General features: G+C 57.0%; 1 protein-coding gene across 1 annotated transcript; it reads right to left on the reverse strand.

Moving 5' to 3' along the window:
* Positions 1-13,750: 13,750 nt before the first annotated feature.
* Positions 13,751-19,831, reverse strand: SCRT1 (scratch family transcriptional repressor 1). The gene is made up of 2 exons (XM_053250867.1): positions 18,589-19,831; positions 13,751-17,030 (listed from the first exon to the last, which is right to left on the reverse strand). Exons 1-2 carry the CDS (start codon positions 18,701-18,703, stop codon positions 16,234-16,236), a joined length of 912 nt encoding a protein of 303 aa, XP_053106842.1. The 5' UTR covers positions 18,704-19,831; the 3' UTR covers positions 13,751-16,233.
* Positions 19,832-25,743: the final 5,912 nt, after the last annotated feature.

Here is a 25,743-nt window from a genome sequence, read left to right on the forward strand (position 1 = left end):
AAGGAAAGCACGGCATCAGGCCTCCCCCCCCCCCTTGACCTTCTGAGCATCAAGGCCTTGTTGGAGCCAGAGCCAAAGATGACAAGAGGCGCCTGCTCTGAGGGATGCTCTTTGCAGATAAGGGCCTCAAAATAGCTCTTGCCCCACCTCCTGGGTGTGACGAATGGGCCAGAAGGGCCTTGGAGGGGGCCGGGGGGGCGGGATCAGGGAGATGTGTGCAGCAAGAGTCCAAGGCATGTGGGCATCCACAGCAGAACTGCCAAGGGGGCCCCCTCCCCACTGTCCGGGGAGATGTTCTCCTGCCTACCTTCTGTCCTCAACGCGCCCTGAAGATGCTTCCTAAGTGGCTTTGGAGTTGCAGCAGAACCAAAGGAAGCCCCACACTGCCACAGTTCAGAGGGCCACTGGGAGGCTGCATCCCTGCCCCCCACCCAAGAAGAACATGGCAGCCAAGGGAGGGCCCAGCCTGGCTCCAGCCACGGCCAGAGGAGGAGCAGATGCAGGGAGCCACGGTTTCTCCTCCTGCGGGTCCTCCCCACCAGAGAGCACATTCGGCTCCAATTGCCAGTTGCTTGAAGGGGGGGGGGGAAGACGGGCACTCTGGCCTTGGCTATCCGCAGGAGGCCCTGGGGGCACTGAGTTGTGTGTGCAGGGCAGGAGGAGAGCTGCTCTTGGGGTAGCAAGTGTGAATCGTCCCTTGGGAAAGCAAGGTCCACCCTGGGATGCATTTGAATAGGGGACTCCCTCACTCGGGGGGGGGCGCCAGAGAGAGGGATGAACATGGACCCTTCTCCCCTAGCTACGCCCCTGGCTATTCCCCTGAGGGGATGGGGCCGCTCTGGAAAGCACCTGCCTGCTTGCATGCAGAAGGTTCCAAGTGTTGGAAGTTAAAGGACTTTGTGCTGTCTCTTGTCTCAGACAGTGGAGGACAGACTAGTGAGTCAGAGGGCAAGAGGGGTAAGACATTGGTCATCCCTTCTCTACTGCTCTGACACTATCCCTTTGGATATGTAGATTGCTACTCTTAGGGATTAACTTCCTTCCTTCTCTCTCTCTTCCCTGCCTGCCCTCCCACCTTGCAACATGGTAAGTGCCTCTCCCTGCACCATGTGTGCAGAGAAGATGCAGAATCCATCTGCATCCAGCTAGATAGATAATTAGAGATCCTAACTCCTCACTTTCCTATCTAGAATGGAGTTCCTTAATAAATGCCTTTTATACTGATTTGAAACTATGAATTGGCTCCAAGCTACTTTACTCTCAGCATACACGCATGCCTAACTAAATCCGCTGTGTTGTGCCTCTGTGCACTCTGCTATAATGAGAAAGGGATTCTCTCACCACAGAGAACTTCCAACACCAAGTTCCCTCCCTGGCAGCATCTCCAAGATAGGGCTGAGAGAAACTCCTGCCTGCAGCCTTGGAGAAGCCGCTGCCTGTCTGTGAAGACAATACTGAGCTAGATAGACCAAGGGTCTGATTCAGTAGAAGGCAGCTTCCTATGTTCCTTTGTGGTTTCTTGGTCTGGATTTTTGTATCATTGCACTTTGTTATAAGCTGCCCTGCAGATCATTTCATCAAAAGGCAGGATATAACTCTTCAAAAAATAAGCAGAATTCCACCCAGATTTACACGGATTTCAAATGGACTGCCTGGATTGCCTGGATTTTACTCTGGATTCAATCACATGGGAGGGCAGAGAAGGAGAGGTAAGTAGACAAATCTGTCAAATAAATAATTAAATAAAATGCAAATTATGTGCCACATAATTTGCATAATTTGCAAATTAGGCCACCTGGATTTGGGAAGCTTGAATATGGCAACACTAACTGTATGAAACAGGATGGTGCATTTGGGCCTGATCCAGCAGGGCTGTTCTTATGAAGAGGAGTGTATCAGAAATGGCTGCTTCCCGGCTGCATCCGTGTGGTTAGTTTGGAAGTTCTGCTAGGCCGCTGTCTCACTGCATGGACACTTCTGTGCTCTGAAGGTCAGCCACTGAGTTCAGTGAGACTTACTCCCAAGTAACTGTGCATAGGATTGCAGCCTTATGGCATAATCCTGCGCACGTTTACTCAGAAACAGGCCCTACTGGGTTTGAATCAGAACTCAGCATGTGCCGGTTTCCACCCCATGAGGCTCAACACAATTCCCTCTTGTTTGCTGCAGATCCAACCACTGTCAAAGACACAGCTGCAGGGTCTGGTTGGAAAACTGGCAACTTCTAGTGGATGCTGGCTCATATTTGCCATTCACAATCTCTTTTTATTTCTACTTAAATTGTTCAGTACAATATTAATTATTTCATTGCTCATCAAACCACAATACTTTGCAGCTGGAGAAGCTGCAGCGCCCTCTTCAGGTGCATTCGTGGAACTCACCTCAGAGGAGAGCTGCTGCTGCTGCTATTAGAAGACAGCTTCCTACCTTCCTGTGTCTGGGAAGTTGCTGGTGCCCTCATAGTGAAGGCAGGCGATCATCAACATCATCATCATCATCATCATCATCATCATCATCATCATCATCATCATTGCTTTTAGAGGCAAGCACTCCTGTACAAGGGTCCCCGACCTTGAGAGTCACCCTAAGAAGAGTCTGGCTACTGGATTGGAACCTGGCTGGGCCCAGCCAGGCCAGCAAGCTGCTTCCCCAAGTGGCCAGCTGGAAGATTCTGGAATTGTCTCTCATGTTGCCCCAACACATCAGTGTGTGTGTGTGTGTGTGTGTGTGTGTGTGTGTGTGTGTGGTCTCCCCCATAGGGTTGCCACGTCTCTCCATCTTTCCCCATCTCCAGGCAAAACAGCCAGTGTGGGGCCCCTGCCAGTTAATTCTAATGGGGGTTAAAAGAGCGGGGCCCCAAGGGGCGGTCACCCTGCTTGCCATGCCCGAAGGACAGCCCTGCCCATCTCCCTACCAGGGAAAGCTTCATCTGCTAAATTTGTGTGTATTTTCAGGCCATTTGAAAATACAGGAAGAAGAGGACCATTCCACCGGCAAGGAAGGATCCCCACCCCCACCCTCCTCCAATCCCAGGGACAGAGAAGTTTCCCAACTTTTGTCTTCCTTGCAGTTTTGTGGGGCACCATCCCCATCTTGTGGACAGACGTGTCATTGCAGCTTGACATGAATGACCTTGAAGAGTCCAACCTGGCTTTCAGCCCATCATCCCTGGCCTTTCCCAGGAAGAGCGCATTGCTGGCACTGCTACCCTGCGTGGCCCAGTAGAAGCATTCTCATGCAAGATAAGTTCCCAGAGCTCAGGACCCCTTGAGCTGCAGCCCACCAGAGGAAAAGGCGGACGCCTGGGCTGTGAGTGCTGCACAGGACAGGACATTTTCGGCCCCTGCATGAGTGGGCATCTGGCCACCAGGTCCTTGTGCCCCCTCTTTACTGGCCCTGCTTGCCTGCCTTTAAGAGCAGCCTGGCATGCAGACAGCCAGACAGTGAGGTTTCTCCTGGCCCGAAGAGGAGGTGAGGAGAGCAGCTTGATAACTATAGACGCTCTCAACCTGCTGCTAAGGCACAGGAGCAAGGCCAGCACCAAAGATGGCAACCTGGAGGAGAGCTGGTCTGGTGGTAGCAAGCAGGACTTGTCCCTTTAGCTAAGCAGGGTCCACCCTGGTTGCATCTGAACGGGAGACTAGAAGTGTGAGCAGCACTGGAAGAGATTCCCTTCAGGGGATGGAGCTGCCACTCTGGGAAGAGCATCTAGGCTCCAAGTTCCCTCCCTGGCAGCTTCTCCAAGATAGGGCTGAGAGAGATTCCTGCCTGCAACCTTGGAGAAGCCGCTGCCAGTCTGTGAAGACAATACTGAGCTAGAGATAGCAATGGTCTGACTCAGGATAGGGCAGCTTCCTGTGTTCCTAACCGGGGGGGGGGGGGGGGGCGTGTTCTAAGGTGTGGACAAGCCTGCCTTGGAGAAAGGTCCTTTGCTCTCCTAACACCTTGCAGCCTAGTACTCTGGAGATGTCTTCTCCTCCTCTGCCACAAGGAGGCAGCCCAGCATGTTGGCTTGAGGTGTCCTCTGCTCATGGGCTCCCACCCAACACATCTGCCAATCCATACCAAGCTTTGTGGCTCCCTGGTGTCTGGAGGGGGGGCAGGGTTCTCCCAGGCGGGGCCAGGGAAGCCTGCCTTATCTCCTTCGAGGCAGGCAGCCCCAGCAATGAGATTATGCGTAACAGGGCTAAGGCAGTTAATAAGCATCTGCAAGGGATGCAAAGACTGAGATGCATAATCCTGTTTGCTGATTAAGCAGGAGGACCAGCTGGAGGGAGCCAAGCAGGGTGGCGGCAGTGGGGGGGGTTTTACAGGGGGCTTCTGTGGGGCTGGTGAGGGGTGCTGTCTCCATGCCAGGGCAGAAGTGGTTAGAGAAACCGTCGGATGTCCCTGGACATACCAGCACCCAGGTGTGTGTCTGCATGTGTGAGGGGGAGGGGGGGGCAAGGGGTAACCGCTCTGGGTTTCCAGTTGGTAAGGTTCCAGGTGAAGTTTGATTCAAGAAAAGGCTCCTCTCCTGTTCTCAGGACCGAAGCCAAGAACTGGGACGTGCATGCCAAGCCTGTGCAGAATGGGCTGCATGGAAGACACCCTCTAAAATGCCCACGCATTCCTGAGAGTCTGACACCTTTCATTTCAGGATGGTTCACAACAGCCCTGCAGAGCAGACCAGCTTCATTATCTCCATACTGCAAACCAGGAAGCCCACCAGAAGACACCACCAAGGCAGCAGCCGTCCGCCCCACTCGCCCTCCCAGCAACTGGGACTCAGTGTCTGAACGGAAAACTTGCAGGAGCTCACTTGGCTGGGGGAGCAGTGAGGCTCTCCTGGGCCTCTTGGTGTGTCAAAGGGGCACGTGACTGGGCCAGTGGGGGGGGGGCGGGGGAGGACACGGACTCTTCCGCACTCAGGCAGGGCCAGCGAGAAGGAGGAGGGCACAACTGGTGGCCACTCAGGGCTTGCCCTGTAATGGGTCTCCTCAGGAGGAGGGGGGCACCAGTGCAGAGGCCTCCTTGGGAGTTAGGCTCCTAGGCAGAGCAGGAAAGGACGTGGTCCTACAAGGTCTCAGCTCCAGCTCCACTGTTGCTGGTTCCCAGTCCCCTTGGGAGGCCTCCCCTCTGGGCTCTGCCTCTCTCCCTGTGACCTCCTCTGGGCAGTCCAGTCACCCGCACTGCTAGGGATCCGCCTTTACGAGTGGAGCCTGCACCAGGGGAAGCAGAGCGTGCACCCCTCAAACCCAAGGAGACGGCGCTGCTTGCATCCTCTGGCGTGGAAGAGTCCCTCAAGGACCTGCTGGCCCAAGGAGACGCCCCACAAAGGCTTCAGGGGCACCATTGAGAAATCTGGGCAAGGCCCTTTTGACGAAGAACAGAGCCTTCCCCAGCGAAGGGGCAGGTTCAGTCCACCCTGCCTGGGCAGCAGCGATGAAACCCAGCAGTCAGTGCCAGGCAGCTCTTGGACCAACACCCCTCCTCCAGTCTGGGGCTCATCATCCCTGCCCTCCTGCGTGGAGCTCTCTAGAGTGCTGCCCCCTTTCTCCTTGGCAGCTGCCCATAGTCTGTGCCCCTGCCACTTGGGGGCCTCAGCGTATGTCCTGGCTCAGCCTGGAATGGGGCACTTGCACAGCTTTGGAGCAACTGCTCCAAACTACAGCAGCACTTGTGGGAGAAAGCAGATCTCGCCGGTGTCGCCTCTAGACTACTCTAACCTGTTCTGTGTGGAGCTGCCCTTGAAAGTGCCTGGAGATGCCAAGTGGTCCATGATGCAGTCGTGAGAGTTCCGCTGGGGCTCCAGCTCGGAAGCAGAGAACTCCCCTCCTGTTTCCTCTGCACTGATTGCCAATTTGTTTCCAGACACAATCCAAGGTGCTGGTTATTACTCGTACAGCCCTAAACGGCTTGGGACCGGAGTGTCTCAAGGTATCTCTCTTCCCACCCACTGCAATCAACATCTCAGCCCTGTTATGTGTCCCTCTGACATTGGAGGCTTCCTTGTCAGGGACGCATGACAGGGCCGTCTGGGTTGTGGCATCCGGCCATTGAAATTCCCCGCCCCAAGAGGCTCATCTACCACCAGCGCTGCTGCTGGTGGTTCATCACATGGCAAAATCATGCTTGCTTCGTAAGAACATAAGAACAGCCCTGTTGGACCAGGCCCAAGGAGGCCCATCTAGTCCAGCATCCTGTTTCACACACTGGCTCACCAGATGCCACTTGGAGCCTACAGGCAGGAGTTGAGGGCATGCCCTCCCTCCTGCTGCTGTGACTCCCCTGCAACTGGTACTCAGAGGCATCCTGCCTTGGAGGCTGGAGGTGGCCTATAGCCCTCCAACTAGTAGCCATTGATAGACCTCTCCTCCATGAAGTCATCCAAACCCCTCTTAAAGCCATCCAGGTTGCTGGCTGTCGCCTCATCTTGTGGCAGAGAATTCCATAAGATGATGATGATGATGATGATGACGATTTTTACATTTATATCCCGCTCTTCCTCCAAGGAGCCCAGAGGGGTGTACTACATACTCGACTTTCTCTTTCACAACAACCCTGTGAAGTAGGTTAGGCTGAGAGAGAGAGAAGTGACTGGCCCAGAATCACCCAGCTAGTTTCATGGCGGAATGGGGATTTGAACTCGGGTCTCCCCGGTCCTAGTCCAGCACTCTAACCACTGGCTCATCGCTGGCTCATCGTTGTGTGAAAAAGTCGGAGATAAGAACATATAAGAACATATATGGAAAGTGTTCACAAAGGGGGCGGGCTGGCATCTACTTTCCCCCACCCCCGAATTTGTGTTTGTTTGTTTGTTTGTCTGTTTGTTTGCCATTCTGGTTGAATGTGGTTGATTTGGCTTTAGTTGTTTCAATATGTTCTGTTCTGTTTTTATGGTTTTGTGCCATGCACCACTTTGGTTGCCTTGTTGAAGGCAGAAAGGCAATTTAAAAACCCCTTTTTTAAAAAATTAAAAATGATGGTATGTTTTTACTGTGTTTTAGCTGCCTTGAGGGCCTCTTTGAGGATGAAAAGATGGGGGGGGGGTGTAAACGAACACACCAAAACGGTTTCAGTGTGCTCACCAAGGCACACAGACTCCTGGGGACAGCCTGGAACCCTCTACTGCAGAAGAAGGTGGCCCAAGCCAGCCCCCGCCCCACTGCTTGCCACGCAGAGCCCCCTAGAGGCATAATCGGGCTTTAAGGGCCCTTCAGAGAGCTCACCCCCCTTCCTTCCTGAAAAACAAAGCCCCCCCCCACCAGCAGCACCCCACACCAAAGATGGTGACTCTGACACAGCGCCCCCTGCCGGATCTCTGGCGCACGGAAGGGGCGCCCTCCCCGACCGTCTCACTTCCCTACAGCACAAACGGCCCCTCCGGCCTCCGAACTAGGGCGCTCCCTTCGGAGCCCCTCCGGAGCCGTGGAGTCGCTTCTCTGTTACACCGTCCGAAGAGAGGAGAGACGAGGCGCTGCCTTCCAACCCCGGGCAAGGACAACCTTCCTGGGCAAACTAGAAAGCTAGCAGCAGCCCATCGCACCCTGGAGGGAGGGGGCAGGTGCAGCTGCTCTCCACTGACCCCCTCGCCCCCCCTCCCTTGCAAAAGAGCCCCCTCCCCGCAGCGCAGGGCTGGCAAGGGGAGGAGAGCCAGATGCAGCAGCTGGATGCTGGGGGGCGGGGGGGGGGAGCGAGGCCGCCGCCGCCGCAGCAGAGAACAGGCTGTGCTTGGCTCGCTCTCCCTCCGGGGTCTGTTAAATCGATTGCAAAGGAAAGAGCGCGGCAGAAGCGCCGCCCTCCCCCCCTCCCTCCCCCGCGCGTTCCAATGCAGGCAGAGCGGAGCAGCGAACCGGCTCAGGACCCAGGCCGCTGAGTCCGCGCTCCACTGGCCAAGGCGAGCGAGCTGCGCGCCGGCCACGAGCCCCCGGCCGGAACCCTCGCCGTAGCCGCCCACACGGCTGGGCCAGGAGCCGCGGCCTCCCTCCCTTGCCTGCCCTTCCTCCTTGCAAGGCCCTCGGGGCAGCAGGCAGGGGCTTGCCTCTTCGTCCCCTCTTCCCACGATGTTCCTCCGTCGCTCCCTCCGGGCCATGCCCGCCACCCTCCGCCGCGGGACCGGCAGCAGCGGGCAGGGAGGGCAGGGGGCGGGCGGGGGCGGCGGCTGCTGCGGTGCCCAGTGCAGCGCTTCCTTGGCTGCCTCCCAAGCGCCCCGGGCCGGGCTTGATGTATGTCCGGGACGACACGGGCTCGGCTCGGCTGCTCCCATTTGCCTTCTGCGCTGCGGGCGAAGCAGGTCACTCGAGGTCAGCGGCGCTCAGCGGGCAGGACGTGGGGAGGGAAGGGGCCAGACTGGCGCGGGAGGGGGCAAGGAGACCCCCGCCCGTTCCCGGGGCATTGCTAGGGGGCGCTGTGTCTGCTAGGGGGCCTCCTACCCCGCGCGCCGCTGGGGGATCTGTGCAGAAGAATCCCGCGGGGCACCACGGGGCTGGAGGCCTTCGAGGCGCGTGCTGAGTGTGTGCGTGGTTCGTCGAGCACTGCGGAAAGGCGCGACCCACTCCCCTCCCTCAAAGCCGGCTTGGTGCGTCTTGCCCCCCAAAGCATGCTGGGATTTGTAGTCTTTGGGCGGGCCGCTAAGCGCGGGACTATTCTCGGTCTGCAACGCTGCTGCAACTTAAAGGACGCTGGCGAGCGGACTGGGGCGCGCCTCCGAGGCAGCCTTGAAACCGCGAGGGGCGGGGTCTTGCTCTTGCATCTTCTTCTGCCCGGTAGGAGCGGGAGAACCAATGCCCCGGCCCCGCCCCGGCCCCGATCCTCCCTTCTTTACAGCCCTGCGAGGCCCAGGAGCCGGCCAGAAGCCCAGCCCCCAGAGCCCCCTCCCTCCCCGCTTGGGCTCCCAGCGCTCTCCGCACTGCACCTTTGTCCGACGGCGGGCGGGCGGGCTGTGCTGAACCCCAGAGACGACTGCCCTGCTGCTGCCTGCAGTGGTGGGCAGAGGTCCAAGAGCGTGGGGGGGATAATCCTCGCATGCTGATTGGCCTGTTCCTTCCCCCTTCCGCTATCCGCCCCCACCCCACCCACTGACAGCGCAACCTGTGGCGTCCATGCCGCGCTCCCCCCCCCATCCCCCGCGCCCGCAATCGGGACTCAGTTGCTCCCTTCTGCAAGCTAGAACATGACTCAGCAGAGCTGGCAGAGAAGCGCGGGGCGGGCAGAGCCATTCCGGAGGCAAGAGCCTCCGCTCCCTCCCGCGCGCCCCTGCTGGCTGGCTAGCTGGCTGGGAGTCCCTGAACCTGCCGGCCAAGGACACGCGGTGACTTTGGCGAGCCCAGCTCCTGCAGCAGCGCCAGCCCTATTGCTGCATCCCGCGCTGACTCCCCTAGGGAGGGGGCAGAGGAGGCGAGGCATCCCCCGCCCCGCCCCCCGCGCGCCTTGGCACGCAAAAGCTGCTGCGCTTGGCAGCCTCCTGGGAGGGAAGAAGGTGCCTGCCGACTCGGCTGCGGGCCGCAGCGCTGCGGAGCCAGCTGCAACTTCGCCGCCCCGACTGCAGCAGCAGCAGGACCGCGGCCAGAGCGTCGGGGGGGGGGCGAAGATCCGGGGTCTGGGCGGGCCTGCCGAGCGGGGAGGGAGGGAGGAACTGCCGCGGCGGGGAGACCGAGCCCCCAAGCTGGACAGTGCTGGCAGGGTGAGCGAATAGGCAGGGGGGCCCTTCGCCGCCGGACTCCCTCCAGGTAGTGGCGAAGGGGGCAGCAGGAGTGTCGCCATAATTGAGCGGAGGGGTTCAAAGAACGTGGCCCCCCATCCCCTGAGGGGCCCCCAGCTCCAGCCCTCCCTATTCTCTTCATAGCTCCATCACTCCGAGAGGCCGGGTCCCTTCTCCCCTAGTTACGCCCCTGCTAAGGGGGGCACCGTCACCCCTCGCAGTTCCTGCTAAGGGGGGCACCGTCACCCCTCGCAGTTCCCAGTCCTACCGATCGAGGAGGAGAAGGAAGAGACAATGCTGTCCTGTGGCTAGAATCTCTGAGCGGTCCTGGGTTCCGGTCTCAGCTATGGTGGACCCATCAGATTGGCTACCCCCCCCCCCTCACACACACACACACACACACACGAGGCGCGCTTGACTGCCCTTCTCCTTCTGGTTTGGGAAATGGCCCAGTTCTCCACTTGCCAAAGAACAAGGCTGTGTAGCCAAGCGGGTCTGGGCCCTTCTCTAGGGTCTCGCCAATATGTCCTTTCTGGGGCCGGGGACTCTGGTGGCCTGGGCCATCATTATCCCTTCTCCGGAACCCCTGCCTGAAGTCATGGGGCAGAGGAGAAGGTGGGTTGCAGTGTCACCCTGAGGGGAAAGCACCCAGTCCGCCGCACCTCTGGAGGAGGGGCCCTTTTCTGTCTGGAGCCGGAAGGAAGCCAAAGTACCCAGGCTGGAGCCTGGCGCGGGACTTGGCCCTTGTTGCCCCCCCCTGGCCTCTGCAGCTAGCAAGGGCTGGACTCGGACGAAGCTTTGCGCCCCATTTCCGATCCGCCGCAATTGAGTCCAAAGGGGTGGGCTCTTTTCTCTGCCGCCAGCCGATGGGCCGAACCTTCCTCGTGGCGGCATCTGAAGCCTTGGCAGCTGGTCGTTGCCACCCTCCTCTGCCTGCCACCTGGCCTTTTGGGCACCTGGCATGCAGCTGACCTCGCTGGGCAACAACCGCAAGTTGCAACTTGCCCTGCTCAGGCGGGCAGGAGCCCGACTCCCCAAGACGGCCAGGTGCGCCCCCTGCCGCTCGGGAGGCGCAGCGCCTGTCCTTCCTGGGGAAGCGAGATGGAGCCTGCCTGTCCCGAACCCAGGTGCAGCCGAAGAAGTGGGGGTGGGGGTGGGGGTGGCACCCATTAAGAAAACCACCTAAATGGCACAGCGGGGAAATGACTGGACTAGTAAGCCAGAGGTTGCCGATTCGAATCTCCGCTGGTATGTTTCCCAGACTATGGGAAACACCCATATCGGGCAGCAGCGATAGGAAGATGCTGAAAGGCATCATCCTCTCATACTGCGCGGGAGATGGCCATGGGAAACCCCTCCTGTAGTCTACCAAAGAAAACCACAGGGCTCTGTGGGCGCCCGGAGTCGACACTGACTGGACGGCACACTTTACCTTTACCCATTGAGAGCGACACTGGGGGTGGTACTGAATGGGTGACAGTGGGTAGCAGTCCTGGGCGGGATGCCACCCACCCAGAGAGACAGTGGTGCGGATCGGAGAGGCCTGAGGTGAGCTTCCGGGAGGGGGCGGGCGGGCAGCGGGGGTCCAGCCTGCTTTTCCCAATTGGGCTGTGCCTTTTAGAAGCCTGCGAGCAAAGCCCAGAAGGCAGGGAGGGAGATTCCTACCCCCGCTAGCCCAACAGGCCCCGAAGAGTCCATACCGCATTTGTCAGACATCTGCAACTAGGAGCAAAATTGTTCTAGTTTATGAAAAGCCACATTACAGGATGATTAAAGTTAATGGGGGAAACTACTACCCTCCTTAGCCTCAGCTAGTGAGCTCCGTCGATGCTCTGGGAAGTTCTCCCACGTACAGCCCAGTGAAACAAATGAGAGCTGCCGCAGAGCACAGGTGGAGAACTTCCTGCCGGATCGGGTCCCAATTGGCCCCAAACACAAAAGCAGCCCTTCTGCTTCCTCCAGAAGATTCCAGAAACTGGGAAGGAATCCTAGAAAGACGGACGGAGCAGCCCTGGCTGGGCACCCTGGCCTCGTGAAATTTGTGGGGCGGGGGTCTCCTTAGAGGGGAGCAGCCTCGGCTGGCAGAGTTTGGATGCCCTTAAGGATGGCACAGGAGGAAGCAGAAACATGTGACTCATGGAGGAAGACTCCGCCGTGAGTCCCATTGACAGGAGGAGGAGGCAGTGACACCTCCTGTTTATCACATAAGGGCGGTGCTTGCACAAGAGACCTTCCCAGCGGATTCATTTTGCCCCAGTGGTTAGTGATGAGAGGAGGGTAGCCATCTGAAGATGGGCAGACCTGGCCCTTGAAGTACGGGGCGCAGTCCCTTGGGAAGGTCTCCCACCACGCATGGCGGGAGGGAGCGCGCAGGAGAAGGGCCGTTTCACTCCGCAGTGGACTGTGCTCGGCCACAGGGGCGGAGCCATCTGGGCTCTCACCTCTGGCCCCAGACGGTCTCGGTCGGGCCCAGCTCCTTTTGCCATCCAAACCCGGGGAAAGGAGCCCCTTCACAGGCATGTAGGCCGCTGCGGAGCTGAGCGGCACAGCAGCTGTTTGAGGAGCAAAAGGTCCCGGGCTCCACGCCCCGCAGCAGCATCTCCAGGGAGGCCTGGGAAAGTGCCTCGGGCGGCCCTGCAGAGGGCACCCGCTTCCATCCTGAGCCAGGCGGACTAAGGCGGGGTTTCCCCCAGCCCTGCGGCGTCTCCAGTGGCGGCTGTGGGGCTGCCCTTCGCATCATCCCAGGTGCCACAAGGACCTTCCGCTGTCCTGGGAGTTGGCCTCCGACAACATCTGGAGACCGGGGGGTGTAGCTAGGGGAGAGGGAGGAGCCGTGTTTGCCCCTCTCCCTGGGAGCCCCTCGGATAATGAAGAAAAGTGGGGCGGGGTGTGGAGCTGGGGGGCTGGGTTCTTTGAACCGATCTGCTCAACAGTGATCGCTCAATTATTGCTCACTCCCTTCAGCGTGCTGGACTCTGCCCTCGGATCTAACACCGGGCCAGCGAGTCTACCTGGGAAAATGCTGTCCGTCCCAAATCAAGGTGTCAAAGCACGCAGGAAAGTCTGTCCAGTACAAACGTTTTCCTTTATAGTTCCTCTCCGAATTGAGGGGGTGATGGTGGTAGAGGAAGAAAGCCAAAGCTGCTCCTTTAATTCGAATTAACCAAGCGAACTGACATGGGGCCAAGGAGACCTGCCGATCGCCCACATCGCGCAGCGCCGCTGCGACCCCTTTCCCAGCACAGACTCCCAAGCAGCTCCACATCGGGCCCCGCCGCGCGTCTCTGGCTCTGCTCCTCAGAGTAGCGGCGGCGGCAGCAGCCGCAGGAGGGCTGGAAGGGGCTGGCCTGCCTCCCCCCACCCCTCCCCCTCCCTCCCTCCCTCCTCAAGCCCAGCCAGGCCTCTTTCCCCGCCCCCTCCCCCTCCGTCCTGTGGGAAATTGCTTTTCTGCTCTGGGTTAACTAGGATGAAAGGCGGAGGGGCTTCCCTTTGTACCTCCTCCGATGCCTTTAATCAGAGGAGGGGGAGGGGGATAGCCTCGACGTGAGCGGAATGCAAGCAGGGAGCGGGCGGGGGGAGGGGGCCTCGCAGGCCGGCTCCGGCTCCCCGGGCGGCGGGCGCCTCTGCTGCCGCGGCCTTGAACTGCTAGTTAGCAGGTGGGCACGCTGCTCCGAGGAGCGGCTCAGCATCAAGGATCCACAGGTGACGAGGAGCCCCGCCCCGGCAAAGCCCTTTCCCCTCACTGTGCGCCGCACCGGGGCAGAGAGCGGGAAACGCCGCTGATCCAGAGCCCACAAGCCTTGAGCCCCGGGACCTGTCCTCGGTCCTCCTCGGGCTCACCTCGGAAGAGGCGAAACGGCAAAGGCGAGAGTGCTCGTGAGCATGAGCAGAGGGCCCTTCTCCCAGAGGAAGCCGAGGAGGCAGATTTTACACCCCAGACTTCGGCTCGGCACCTCTCGGTTACTTACCCCCCACGAATTCGCTGTCAGCTCCACACCCCTCGGCTTGGAGTGGCGAGAGCTGGAAAAAAGAGCGAGCGAGAGAGAGGCACGCAGACCACAGCCTGGCTGGCAAGTTTGTCTTCTGTTTTTTAATGGTGCAGTGCTCGAGGACACCTCTTGTGCAGCGCATATTGTGCTTTAGGGTACATCAGTCACATCCTGGCTCAACATTATGCTTCATCATCATCATCATCAGTAATATTTAGGATTATGTCTTTTCTCCCAGGGAAAAGTTTTGTTTTTCTTTTTTTTTTCCTCTTTTTTTTCCACAAACAGGCTTAAGATTCTTTACAGCTTGTAAAAATTCGTGTAAATTTCCAAACGGTATTTACAAGGCTTCTTGCAATATACAGTAGTTCATAGTTTCCCATTTTGTTTAAAATCATTATTAGCAGAGGGAGGATTAGTAGCAGTTATTAGTAGGAGAAGGTCATCATCATCGTCCTAGTAGCATTATTCATTATCTTAAGTACAAAAACAGGAGGTCCTAGCTAATACAAGTTCCTTCTACCTGAATTCTATTAAGGTTTTTTTATTCTTTTGTGCTGTCTATTTTTCTTAAGTTATTCATAAAATGGAAAGACCTAAAAGAGGAAGAAGTGCCTTATAGGTAAAAAGCAGGACTGTCCACGAGGCTTTAAGAGGGGTTCTCTTTTTCCTAAAGGAAGGCGATGGCGTGAGCGGAGGCGGTGGGCCGGTGCACCGCGCCCCCCCCCAAGTGATTTCGAGGATCCTTCTGCAGTGAGGGTGGGCTGGAGGCAGGCAAGAGTGAGGAGGGGGTTAAGCTGTGTCTCCTGTGTTTGCATGTGGGGGAGGGAGAGGGGTCGAGGAAGTAGCAGGCAGCCCCGCAGGCTCAGGGTCCTTTATAATGTGGCAGGGGATCCAGGATGACCCCAGAATGACTTCTCCCGGCGTCCTTTGCGAAATTGCCAAGGATTCTGGGGCACACCTGTTGAATGCAACCCATTGAGGTGGCGAAACGCCTTGGACCAGCTCCGGGTGGAGAGGCCCGGGCCAGAGATGGTTCGAGTGGGGTGAAAACACGCCCCCCCTCCAAGCAAAAACTATGAAAGCCAGCCCAGTTCCAAGAACTGGACGGGTATGGCGGGCGGGGGCGGGGGCTGATGGTCAGTGAAGGCGGCAGGGTCGCCTCTTAAAGCCAAGGTGGACACTCCTTGCAGATTCGCTAGAAAAGAAGGGATCGGGGGATTAATTGCTCGTAGATCTCCCGGCAAGGCAAGCGCTACAAGCCTAGAGAGTTGACTAAGCTACTCGGAAGTAAGTCGAAGAAGGCAGGCAGTGTGCATTCATTAAGAAGAGAAGGAAGATTCGCCGTATTAATTCTAGCTCACTACATTGGCAAAGTCCCTGATATCCGTTGCTATTAAGAATATTGGATTAAAATGTACCTGATTCCTCAGTAATACTATTGTCTTAAAAATAACATGCATTACGTTAATTATTGCTTCTATTAGTTCAGTAGGAGAATATTGCCCTCAAATAGACTATTCTTATCTAAAAGTTTGGCAAAGGAAAAAAGTGACTTAAAATTGTTATACAAATGAAAATTAATAATAATAATAATTTTAAAAAGCATCATCAAATTGGCATAGATTTTAAATACGCTCTTCTTGTTCTCGCATGCAAAAAATCCGTGTTAGTAGGGAGGGCCACTATTACCCACCCAAACCAACACAAACAGAAAGAAAGGGAGGGAAAAGAAAAAAAGGTCAGTCCTTTTTCCTCGTGTTTGTTTCCTCGTTCCCCCCCCTTCAAAAAGTGACGTAGACTTTGGCATAGTAAAAACGTCTTGGCAACAAACGTACAGACTGGAAGTCCACAGCGGTGCAAAAATTGGCTCCTGGAACACGAATGGCAACGTAAACCTCGGAAGGGAGGGGGGAGCCCCCCCATAAATAAATAGATAAATAGATAAATAAATAGATAAATAGATAAATAATATAAGAATGCCTCCAAGTTAAACATATACTTTCGCATTTTTTCTTTCCCTTATTTTTTAAAAAGTTAAATAAATAAATAATAAAGCAAACACTTATGAAAATAGAAATCAGGCGCTTTAAAGCAAAAAAAAAAAAGTCTTGAAACTCAATCAAACAATAAAAAAGAGAATCGCTCGCCTGACGCAATTCATTATGAAGAATGCATCATCTTCGTTATTGTTATTCAGCTTATTAGGCTTCTTATGCTTAGCAGGAGTAGGAAGGGTTAACAGTGCTTGTTTTTTACCTGTCAAGGTGAACACTTGGTGGCCACTGGTTGCTGCGGAGGGCTGCAAATCTCTCTTCGCGTTTTGCTTCAAGTTGACCCTTTTGAAAGCCCAAAGGAAGGGCGGGGGCGGGGGCGGGGGAGGGGAGGGCTGTGGGGCGGGGCGGGGCGGGGACCCCGCTGCGATGCCCTGGGCTAGCGAGGCGCCCGCGGCCAAGCCTCCTCTTCGGCCCTTCCGCCCCTGCAGCCGCCGCCGCCGCCGACCGCTCCGTCGAGGGGCGTCCCCCACAGCAGGGCTGTGCTGAGTGTTGGGGGCCCGCGTGGTCAGGCCTCGAGGCCCGGGCTGAGGGGCGGCGGGACGGCGCCCTTGAAGCACGCCGACTCGTAGTGCTTGTTCAGGTAGGACTTGAGGGCGAAGGTCTTGTTGCAGCGCTTGCACTTGAAGTGCTTGAAGGCCGAGTGCGTCTGCATGTGGGCGCGCAGGTTGGAGCGGTCGGCGAAGGCCTTGCCGCAGTGCGCGCAGCCGAAGGGCTTCTCGCCCGTGTGCGAGCGCATGTGGCCCTGCAGCAGCCAGGGCCGGCTGAAGGCCTTGCCGCACACCTCGCACTTGTGCTTGAGGTCGTGCGTCAGCAGGTGCATGGCCATGGCCGGCATGGAGACGTACACCTTGCCGCAGGTGGGGCACTTCTTGGCCATCTTGCTGTCGAGGCTGCGGTGCGTCTGCTTGTGGCGGCTCAGGTTCGACGACGTGGCGTACGTCTTGCCGCACTCGCTGCACGTGTGCCGCTGCTGGGGCTGCTGCGGGGCCGGGGGCTGCTGCTGCTGCTGGCCCAAGCGGGAGCCGCCGCCGCTGCCGACCACCGCCGCCTTGCGACGGGAGCGCCCGTCGGTGATGAAGAAGGCGTCGACGGCATAGCCCTCGCTCACCGCCGCATCGCCGTTGATGTAGCCCCCGGCCAGCTCCGAGTGAGGGCTGTCGGGCTGGTCCGAGTCTGGCGCGCCATAGTCGCCGTGGTGCGCCCCCGGGTAGATGACGCCCGACGGCGAGGGCACCTTGAGGCCGCTGTCGCTCTCGCCCTCGTACACCGACGACGGCGTGATGTACTCGCTGATGTAGCCTCCTGTGGCGGGGAGGGAGTTTGGAGGAGGGCAGAGCGGGAGAGGGAGAGGGAGAGTTGGGGCGGGGGCAGCGAGGATGGGCCCGGCGGAGCAGAAGGAAGCCAGAAGATACGGGGGATGGACAGAGGTGGGGAAGGGCGAGTGAGTGACGGGGCGAGGGGGACAGAGGAGAAGGGAGAGGGAAATTGGCGGGTTGGAGAGCGCAGAGGGATAGCGATGGAGATGGATGGAGAGAGGCAGAGAGAGAGAGAGAGAGAGAGATGGAGAGTTCAGAGAGCTCCTCGGAGCAGGTTGCTGGGCCCGCGCAGGACGGGGACAGGCCGAGCGGGACTCGGAGCCTCTGATGAGGAGTCCATAATTGATGGGCTGCGGAGCTCAGCTCGAGAGCTCTCTAGTTAATAGATGCAACAAGCTGAAGCCTCGAGGCGCCCCCCGCCGCCCCCGCTCCACTCCCCGCCCCCCTCTCCCCCCGGCCAGGCGGCTCCTCTGTCATGCTAATCTGCGCGGCGCTTGATGAACCTCCCTTCCCGCATCAGCCTCTCCATAATTCAGAGCGATTTCCCGGCCCTTTCACCTGCGGCTTGCTCGGCCAGATAACTGGCTGGCAGGATTTAGGCGGGGGGAGAGAAGCCGCTGGGCCCTGCAGCGAGAGAGAGGCACCCCCTTTCCCTACGCGCCCCCCCCCCCCGCGCGCTCCCCTCCTCTCAAGGTCAGCTCTCTGCAGGAGACCAGAGGAGAAAGGCAGGCGAGGGAATGGCGGGATGCAAAGCGAATTCCCCCCTCCTCTCCCCCCCAAAAAAACCCACTTCAGCAGAATTCCGGCGCTTATGCAACACGCTGCAGACGTCTTGCCCGGAACAAAAGCGGAGCGGGGGCTTGTGAGCAGCCCAGGCCGGAGGGTGGGAAACACCCCCTCGGATTGCAGGGGGAGCCCCTCGGAGCCATAGCGGGAGGGGCTAAGGGGAGCCCCTCCGAAGGGTCCTCCCTAAGGCGGGTAGGGGAGCTCCGTTGCCCTTGAACTTGAGGAGCGCGAGACAAAAGGGCCCCCTCTCGCGAGCGCCGCACTCCCCTGCCTCAAGTGGGGGCTTCCTCCTCTCTCTCCCCCCTCCCTTCAGACCTCCTTGCGGCGCCGATTCCCGCCCTTGTCCCCATCTCGAAAAAAGCTTCCCCCCCCAGCTGCACCCCCAGCCCGCTAGTGCTAATTTTAGCAGGCTGGGCTTCCAGAGCGGTACACCGCCGAGTCGAGCCAGAGCCGAGAGAGGCGCGAGGAGAGGGCTCAAGATGGCTCTGGGCTGCCGGGGAGCTGCAGGGGCATTCCAGGGAAGGCGCCGCCGCATACCGGGACTGACCGCCACTTGCGCGCTGCGCCTCTCTCCGGGCCAGGCTCGCGCAGGCAACCCGGTCGCCCCGGGCGGCTCTGGCGGTGTCCCTGCACACTGGCAGGGCAAGCACCAGCCCTCCGCGCTCGGCCCCTAGCCTAGCCCTCTTCCCTCGTCATGGCTAGGCTGGCTGTTAGGGGGGCTCTCCCTGCACCACCACCAACACCCCCTCCGCCCTTACCCTTGTCATGGAGCCGGGAGTTGAAGTCCGTCCGCGATCTGCTGTAGGAGTTTTCTAGGTCCGCCGAAGAGAAATCGTCGAGTTTGACCTTTTTCACCAGGAAAGATCTTGGCATGGTTTCTGAACTCTCCCGCAATGTGAGAAAGCTCCCGCAGCGTCCGCCGACGGATCCACACGGGCAAGGGCGGCGGGCGGCGGGCGGCGGGCGGCGGGCGGCGGCGGGGAGTGGGACAGAGGAGACAACAGCAACAAAAATGAAATAAAGAGGCGTACAAAAATAAGATATTTTTTTTTAAAAAAACACACCAGTTTTAAAAAAAGCCAGAGACGCCAACACCGAGACGACTCAAGGATGGCAATCGCGGGGCTCTATGGCTTGGGGGTGTTGATGGGCTCGCTCCTTCCCGGCCCCTGAACGGAGCGGCGGCGGCGGCGGCGGCGGCGGTCTCCAGCCTGGGCGGTTGCGCCGCGAGCCGGTCCTGCCTGCTCCAGCTGCGGCGGCGGCGGCGGCGGCTCGTGTGCGAGGGAGGAGGCGAGCTGCTGCGCCTTGGCAGGCCTCTCGCTCGCCCTCCAGCGCGCCTCAGAAGCAGCAGCCCACCATGAGTTCGAGAGGTTACCGCCGACGCCGCGCTGGGTCATAAGAGGCGGCCTGGGAGGGCTTCAGCACCTGGACAGCTCCCGGCGAGAGCGGCGCGCGGCTGGCTCGCTCCCCGGCGGCGCTGGCCCGGCGCGGGCCCGGCCTGCCGCTCCTCCGCTCGGCCCGACGCGCACGCACGCCGCCGCCGCCGCCGCCGCCACCCCCAGCTCCGCCGGCTTGTTGCTGGCCTTCCGCCCCCCGCTCCGCCTCTCCAGCGCGGCTGCTCCTGCTCAGCTGCTCTCTCTGGGTGTGCTGCAATTCGTATTGTTCGTTCCGCTTCGGGGAGGTGGCGGCGGCGGCGGCGGCGGCGTGTGCGTGCGCGGAGCGGAGCGGGCGGGGGGGGGGTCCTGCTGGCTGGGGGTCTCTCGTTCAGCACTGGACAGCTCCCAGGCTTCCTTGCCGCAGCCTCCTTTGCGCGGTCCTGAATTTCTGAAGATTCGCGGATCAGCTGTTCGGATTTATAATGCAGCGATCAGGTGGTGGACGGAAATGGAAGCGCTTAATTTAATCCATCAAAAAAAACAAAAAACCCACCCTCTCCCGGGAACAGGGCTGAGACAGAATGATTTAGTGACGCTGTTGTGAGTCGCCTCCTGCCCTGCCTTTTGGTACAGCCCCCCCCCCCCCCACGCCGCCGCCAATTCTTCTTTTTCCTTGGCAAGAAGGAAGCCTTGGAGAGGGGCAAAGGCCGAGGCCAGCTCGGGAGGCATCGTGTGAGACTCGCCACCCCGCCGGTTGAAAGTCGCCCTGATTTTACCGTTTGCAACTTCCAAAAGAAGCAACTCCGCCCAGCCCCGCAGCACAAGCCTCCGGCTCTGTTAGACCTAATGAGGAAGAGGAGGGGGCGATTACGCTTTTCCCTCCACCCAACGCGCCTTGGCTTCGACCTGGGGTTTATTGGATAGAGCGTCGAGAGGACCTGTGGACCCTGCGGTGCAATAAAGCCCGTGACACCCCCACTCTCAAACTAGGAGCCTTTTGTTATTGCAAAAGGAGGTCGGGAAGCCAGAGAAAGGGGTCTCCGCCAACCTGGGGGCCCTGCTCCCAAAGGGGAAGCGCGGATGCAGCAAATGGGGGAGGGGTATAGCCAGGAGTCCCTGGACTTCTCTTTGCAGACTCTCCTAGAAGAGATGGAGAGCTTCGAAGTTTGGGCAACCCCAGGTCCCACCATGTGGAGAGAGTAGTCACTGGGGTTCCATCATGGGCAGTCGGGAGGGACGCAGACCTCTGCTGGGGTAGGTTCTAGCAAGACGCAGCAGGAAGCTGCAGTGTGTGGTGGCAGGAAGGCAACAGGGTGTCTCAGCATCTGAGGGCTGACCATTTGGTCTGCGAGGCAGAGCCATCACTTGTTGCCTTCTGGCTGCACGGAAAGTGGGATTTAGTGAATAGACTGGGCTGTGTCTGTTGCAGAGGAGGACAGTCGGCCGGAAACCTTTACCTGCTAGAATCTCACTTCCGGACACAGAGTATAACCACGTTGTTTGGGCAGGAGGCTGGATACATTTGAAGCTGCTCTCTTACACTGGGCCGGACTATTGATCCCTTCAGTCCAAGGCTGGCTACTCTGATTGGCAACAGCTCTCCAAGGCCGCAGGCGGAGACATGTCTTTCTCCCGGTACCTGAGACCTTTTCCTCTGGAGATACCAGGGATTTTGCCCCTCATGCCGCCAGGTGCTCTACCACTGAGCTTTTTATGTGGAGCCCTCACAAAGGGAAGGAGTCGCGCTCAGGAGGCCTGGGCCGGAGCATAGTTCAAGAGATCAGCCTCTAATCCGTAGACTGACTGACTCCTTGGCAAGGAGGGAGGGAGGGGAGAGAGGGAGAGGGAGGGAGAGAGAGTTATCCTTGGCTGGTCCCAGAAAACAAAAGATACATGATAGGTAAGGAAGAGCCCTTCATTGGTCCAAACTGCACAGATGAAAGAGTATGCACACCTGAAGGTTCTGCAGAACCCTTTGTCAGTCGGTTCGATCACTCCTTTTTGGAATGACAGTTGACACTCGGTTTGATTTCGCAGTGCCTGCAGCTGCGTCACGGCTCTGAAAAATGGCAGAAGCCATGAAGGCATGTTGTGGGCACAACCCACTGGGACCTTCTCCTGTGTGATCCCCACAGAAACAAATGGAACTCACAGAAGAGCGAGATCTCAAACCGGAGAAGGAAGGTTCCCAGGGGTGGCAGCCCAGGATGCTGCTTGTCTTCTGCCTCCTTTTTGAGGTTTTGCCTCAGGACCATCCTCAGTTCAGAAGGTCCTTTCCTTGCCCGCCCTTCTCCTGCAGATGGGCCTCGGGCGTGCAACTTCCTGCCAGACACATTCCCGGTGCAAAGAACTTTCCGCGAGAAAGTTTGTTTTGTGCAAAAGAAAGCGCGGGGCTGAGGACCACAAAGCCACCCATTGAACCGAACCTCCCAGGCGACTGATGGGGTCCGCTCTTCTCCCTGGAAAACCGCCTTTCTGGAGCGAGCCGCAAGTCAGCCGGGCTTTGGACCAGGACTGGGAATCCCCTCGCCTTCTGGGCCATCTCCTCTCTCCAGTTCGAGGGAGCTGCTGCTTCTCCCCTGGCTGCTCTCAGATATCCAGACAGGCCGCTGGGCTGCATTGGTTTCTCCTCGGCTCCCCTGTGGCCCTGCCTTTGATCCACGCTGCTCTCCTTCCCGGCATCCTAATTAACACGGCTGCTGTGAACCTCAGGGCCTTGAGAAGACAGCAGGAGCGAGAGAGCGCTCCGTCACTGTGCGCGCGCGCGCGCACGCGCCTCGCCGCTGCGTTCTGAATTTCGCCCTCCCTCTTTACTCCCACAGACTGATGGAATTGCAAACCAAGCTAACAATCTACAGTCACCCAAAGTTTACAAGTCACCCTCTGACATCACAGTCCACAAACCAATGGTGTTCGACTCATGCTAATGAAGGGGGCTGGAGAGCAGAAGGTCCCCCCTTTTGCACAATGATTCCTTGAGGAGACATATGTCCCTAATTAACCAATATCGAGGAACAAGCCTGTTCGCTATTGTCTCTCCCTGTGTAGATTTGTTTACTCCTGCAGAAAAGAAATGGAGCAGGGAGCCAGGTGACCAAGGCCAGCGGGGGACAGCAGCTCCGCCGCTGCCCATCTCCAGGCGCCCGGCCTGCTCTCCTCCTGGAGGACCTCCAGGGGTTCAGAGCCGGACTGGCTGGAGACAGGCTGCTGTCCAAGGGAGAGAAGGCACGTGGGATCCCCCTCCCCCAATCTCTGCCTCCCTGTCATTCACAGGAGACACAATCCCACCCCCTACCCCAGAGCGTCCCCTGCATGAGAGCAGAGCACTATCACGATCTGGCACAGCTCCCCTACGACTCAAGGTGGCTTGTGCAGGAGACCTTCCCAGCAGGGCATTGTGCCTCCCCTGGCCTGCCCACTGGCCCGCTCTGCCATCCTGCCTGGTGCTTAGTCTTGCCTGGATTGGGACTGTCTTTGGCTCAAAGCCTCTTCCACGGGGAAATGACGCCTGAGGATCTGAGCCCTCTCTTGGCAGGGTGGGCAGATGTGCAAGAATGCAGCAACAACAGATATGTGTGGGCTGCATCTATACACACAGTGTGTGTATTTGTATACACACAGAGAGCAACATTGCCCAAGGAGATGCATATGCATGCAGAAATCTTATTAAAAACTACAGATGTGGATGTATCTATTGCCATATCTTTAAACCTTATATCTATTGATTTATCTATGAAATATGCATCTATCTGTGTGAACGATGCATGGTTTAATTGTCAATTAAACCAATGGTCTGGCCTGGTATAAGGCAGCTTCCTATGTTCCTCTGCAACAGCACCACGGCAAATAAATGTGCCCTGCTTAGCAGGATGGGCCAGCAGGGCCAGTGAAGCCAGACATAGAAGAGAATGAGCAGGTGTCTAAAGCATCACACTGGGCAGATGCCTATATCCAGCTTTTCCTCAATCATCTCCAACGTAGGTTCTACTGGGGGTTGCCTTTGAAGACCACCCTGAAGCTTCAGTTGGTCCAGAATGTGGCGGCCCGCCTGCTTATGGGTGCTAGGAGATATGATAGTGTGACACCTCTCTTGTGGTCACTGCACTGGTTACCTATTTGCTTCCAGGTCCAATTCAAAGTCCTGGTTCTCACCTTTAAAACCCCTCAGGGCTTAGTGCCTGCTTGCCTTCAGGATCGCCTCTCCCGGCCAGTCCTGTCTCGCCCTGTGAGATCTTCTCAGGTTGCCCTTCTTTCGGTCCCTGGTCTCAGAGAGGTCCATAGTGCTGGGGCCCATGGAAGGGCTTTCTCTGTGGCTGCCCCTTCACTTTGGAATTCTCCCCCACCCACCAGTCAGATTTGGTCTGTCTTTCAGCCTTCAAAACCTTATTGAAGACATTTCTTTTCCACCAGGCATTTGCCCTTTAATTTTTTGTTTGTTTGTTTGTTTTCCCCTCCCTTAAATCTCAGATGCTGTTCTTGTTTGTACACCACCCTGAGTCTGTGGATTGGGCGGTATAATAAATCTCTTAACAAACAAACAAACAAACAAACAAACAAACAAACAAACAAACAAACAAACTTGCACTGTAGCCAATGCCTAGTCACTGGGTCTGCTGTTCCAAACTCATAATTGTAAGACTCTGAGTACCACAGTTCTCAGCCATGGATTCCCAGATGTTGTTGGACTACAACTCCCATGGTCCACAGCCACAATAGCCAAATGATTATGGGAGTTGTAGTATACCAGCATCTGAGGTTGGGGACCCAATGTTTACTTTGCGTCCTTTTCATCTTCCAGTCTCATATGGCCACCCCATGGATGTTTCTGCGGGTTCTGTGATGGCTAAATAAGGGCTTGCCTGGGTTTGGGGGGGTGATGGGGGTCCTTTCTTTCCAAGAAGTTTTGGGTTCTGCATATTCTGATGCACTTTTGTATCTGGACTGTGCTGAAATGCAATAAAGAAATTCACACACACAAACACCCAAAAACCCACCAAGCAGGGTCAGCTGAAGATATTTTGCAGTCCAAGGAACCACAGCGTGGAGTCCAAAGCATGCATCACAGGATCTCCTGCAGTGTCACAGAGGATGATGCTGGAAGGATGCCACCCTCAAGCCACACATTATGGGCCCCACGCCATCTCCAGCATTGCAATGACGGGACCCCTCAGTACTGGCATCCCCCATCAGTTACCCCACCCCCGAACATCACACTCTGAAGTGACCACTTCAAGTTCCCTGATGGACAAGCTCCCTTCAGCTCAGTTTGGAACTGGATTGACCATTAGGAGATTTCCTGGTGAGTGTTCAGAAAAAAAGCTTGCTTGTTTCCCAAAAGTTCTCTTCTGGCTCACAATGTCAGCTCATGTGTGCTGTGGGCACCACTGTGCATCTCACACCACACCATTTTGCCCTCTGTGGGGGTGGGTGGGCGAAGGCTTCAGCACCAACCATGGTGAGGGAACCATTTGGCAATGCAACCTACTCCCATAAAATAAAAATAAAAACACCTGGGGACAAGATATATAGAAACGGATGGTGCATAGCAGCAGCAGCAACAATATGCAAATAGAGTCAGGACACCTTGGCAAACTTTATTCTTCAGGAGGGGTGGGGGCCGAATTAGTGGATGCAATCTAGTACTAAGTAGACTGGAGGATCAGATCATAGTGAAGAAATGTATGGCCTTAGCATCTTTTAACTGTAAAGCAATGTAATTATGGGAATAGTGCAAAGGCATTTATATATCTATGCAACCACTTTGAGAACCTTTGTTGAAAAGCAGTATATAAATATTTGTCTTATCTAGACTATAATACAGGGCTGCACAACTTCAGCCCTCCAGCGGTTTTTGGACTACAACTCCCGTCATTCCCGGCCACAGAGGCCCAAAGTCAGAGATTATGGGAGCTGTAGGCCAACACTTGGTCAAAGTGGTGCATCCCTGCTGTTATACGTGGCTTTAAAAAGGACATGATGTCTAAGGACTGAGGGCACAATACACCCACAGTTAAGCACCTTAATGGAGAATATGTATGCGTGGGGGGAGAGTTCCCAATTAAAATAAATGAAAATTGAAAGTGCTGCATTTTAATGAGATTGTTCCCCATGAAAGTGAGTATGACAGCCTGTAATAATAATAATAATAATAATAATAATAATAATAATAATAATAATAATAAATAGTAATCCCCCAGTGAGGCACTACCTTGACGTGGTTGTGGGGCTTGTGTGCTCTAAGGAAGGTGAGAGCTATGCCAGAGGTCCAACCATACTGGACAGGTCTCACCAGAGGAGCCAGACAAAGAGTGCCTCTCCCATCAACAATATGGTGAGACGTACCTTTAATAAATCTATACCGGATCGGTCGTCACCCGGGTCAACAAGGACCGCACCAGGTGCTATAGTCCCTGGACATCTGGTGGCAAGTGGGCTACAGGACTCAGGATCTTCAGTTGAGTAACCAGGGCTGGAGACAGCAAAGCTACTGGAAGAAACGTCGCTTAACCAAAAAAAGAATACAAAAAATGCCAACAA

Source organism: Hemicordylus capensis, chromosome 4 (genome assembly GCF_027244095.1).
Source record: "Hemicordylus capensis ecotype Gifberg chromosome 4, rHemCap1.1.pri, whole genome shotgun sequence".
Classification (NCBI taxonomy): Eukaryota; Metazoa; Chordata; class Lepidosauria; order Squamata; family Cordylidae; genus Hemicordylus; species Hemicordylus capensis.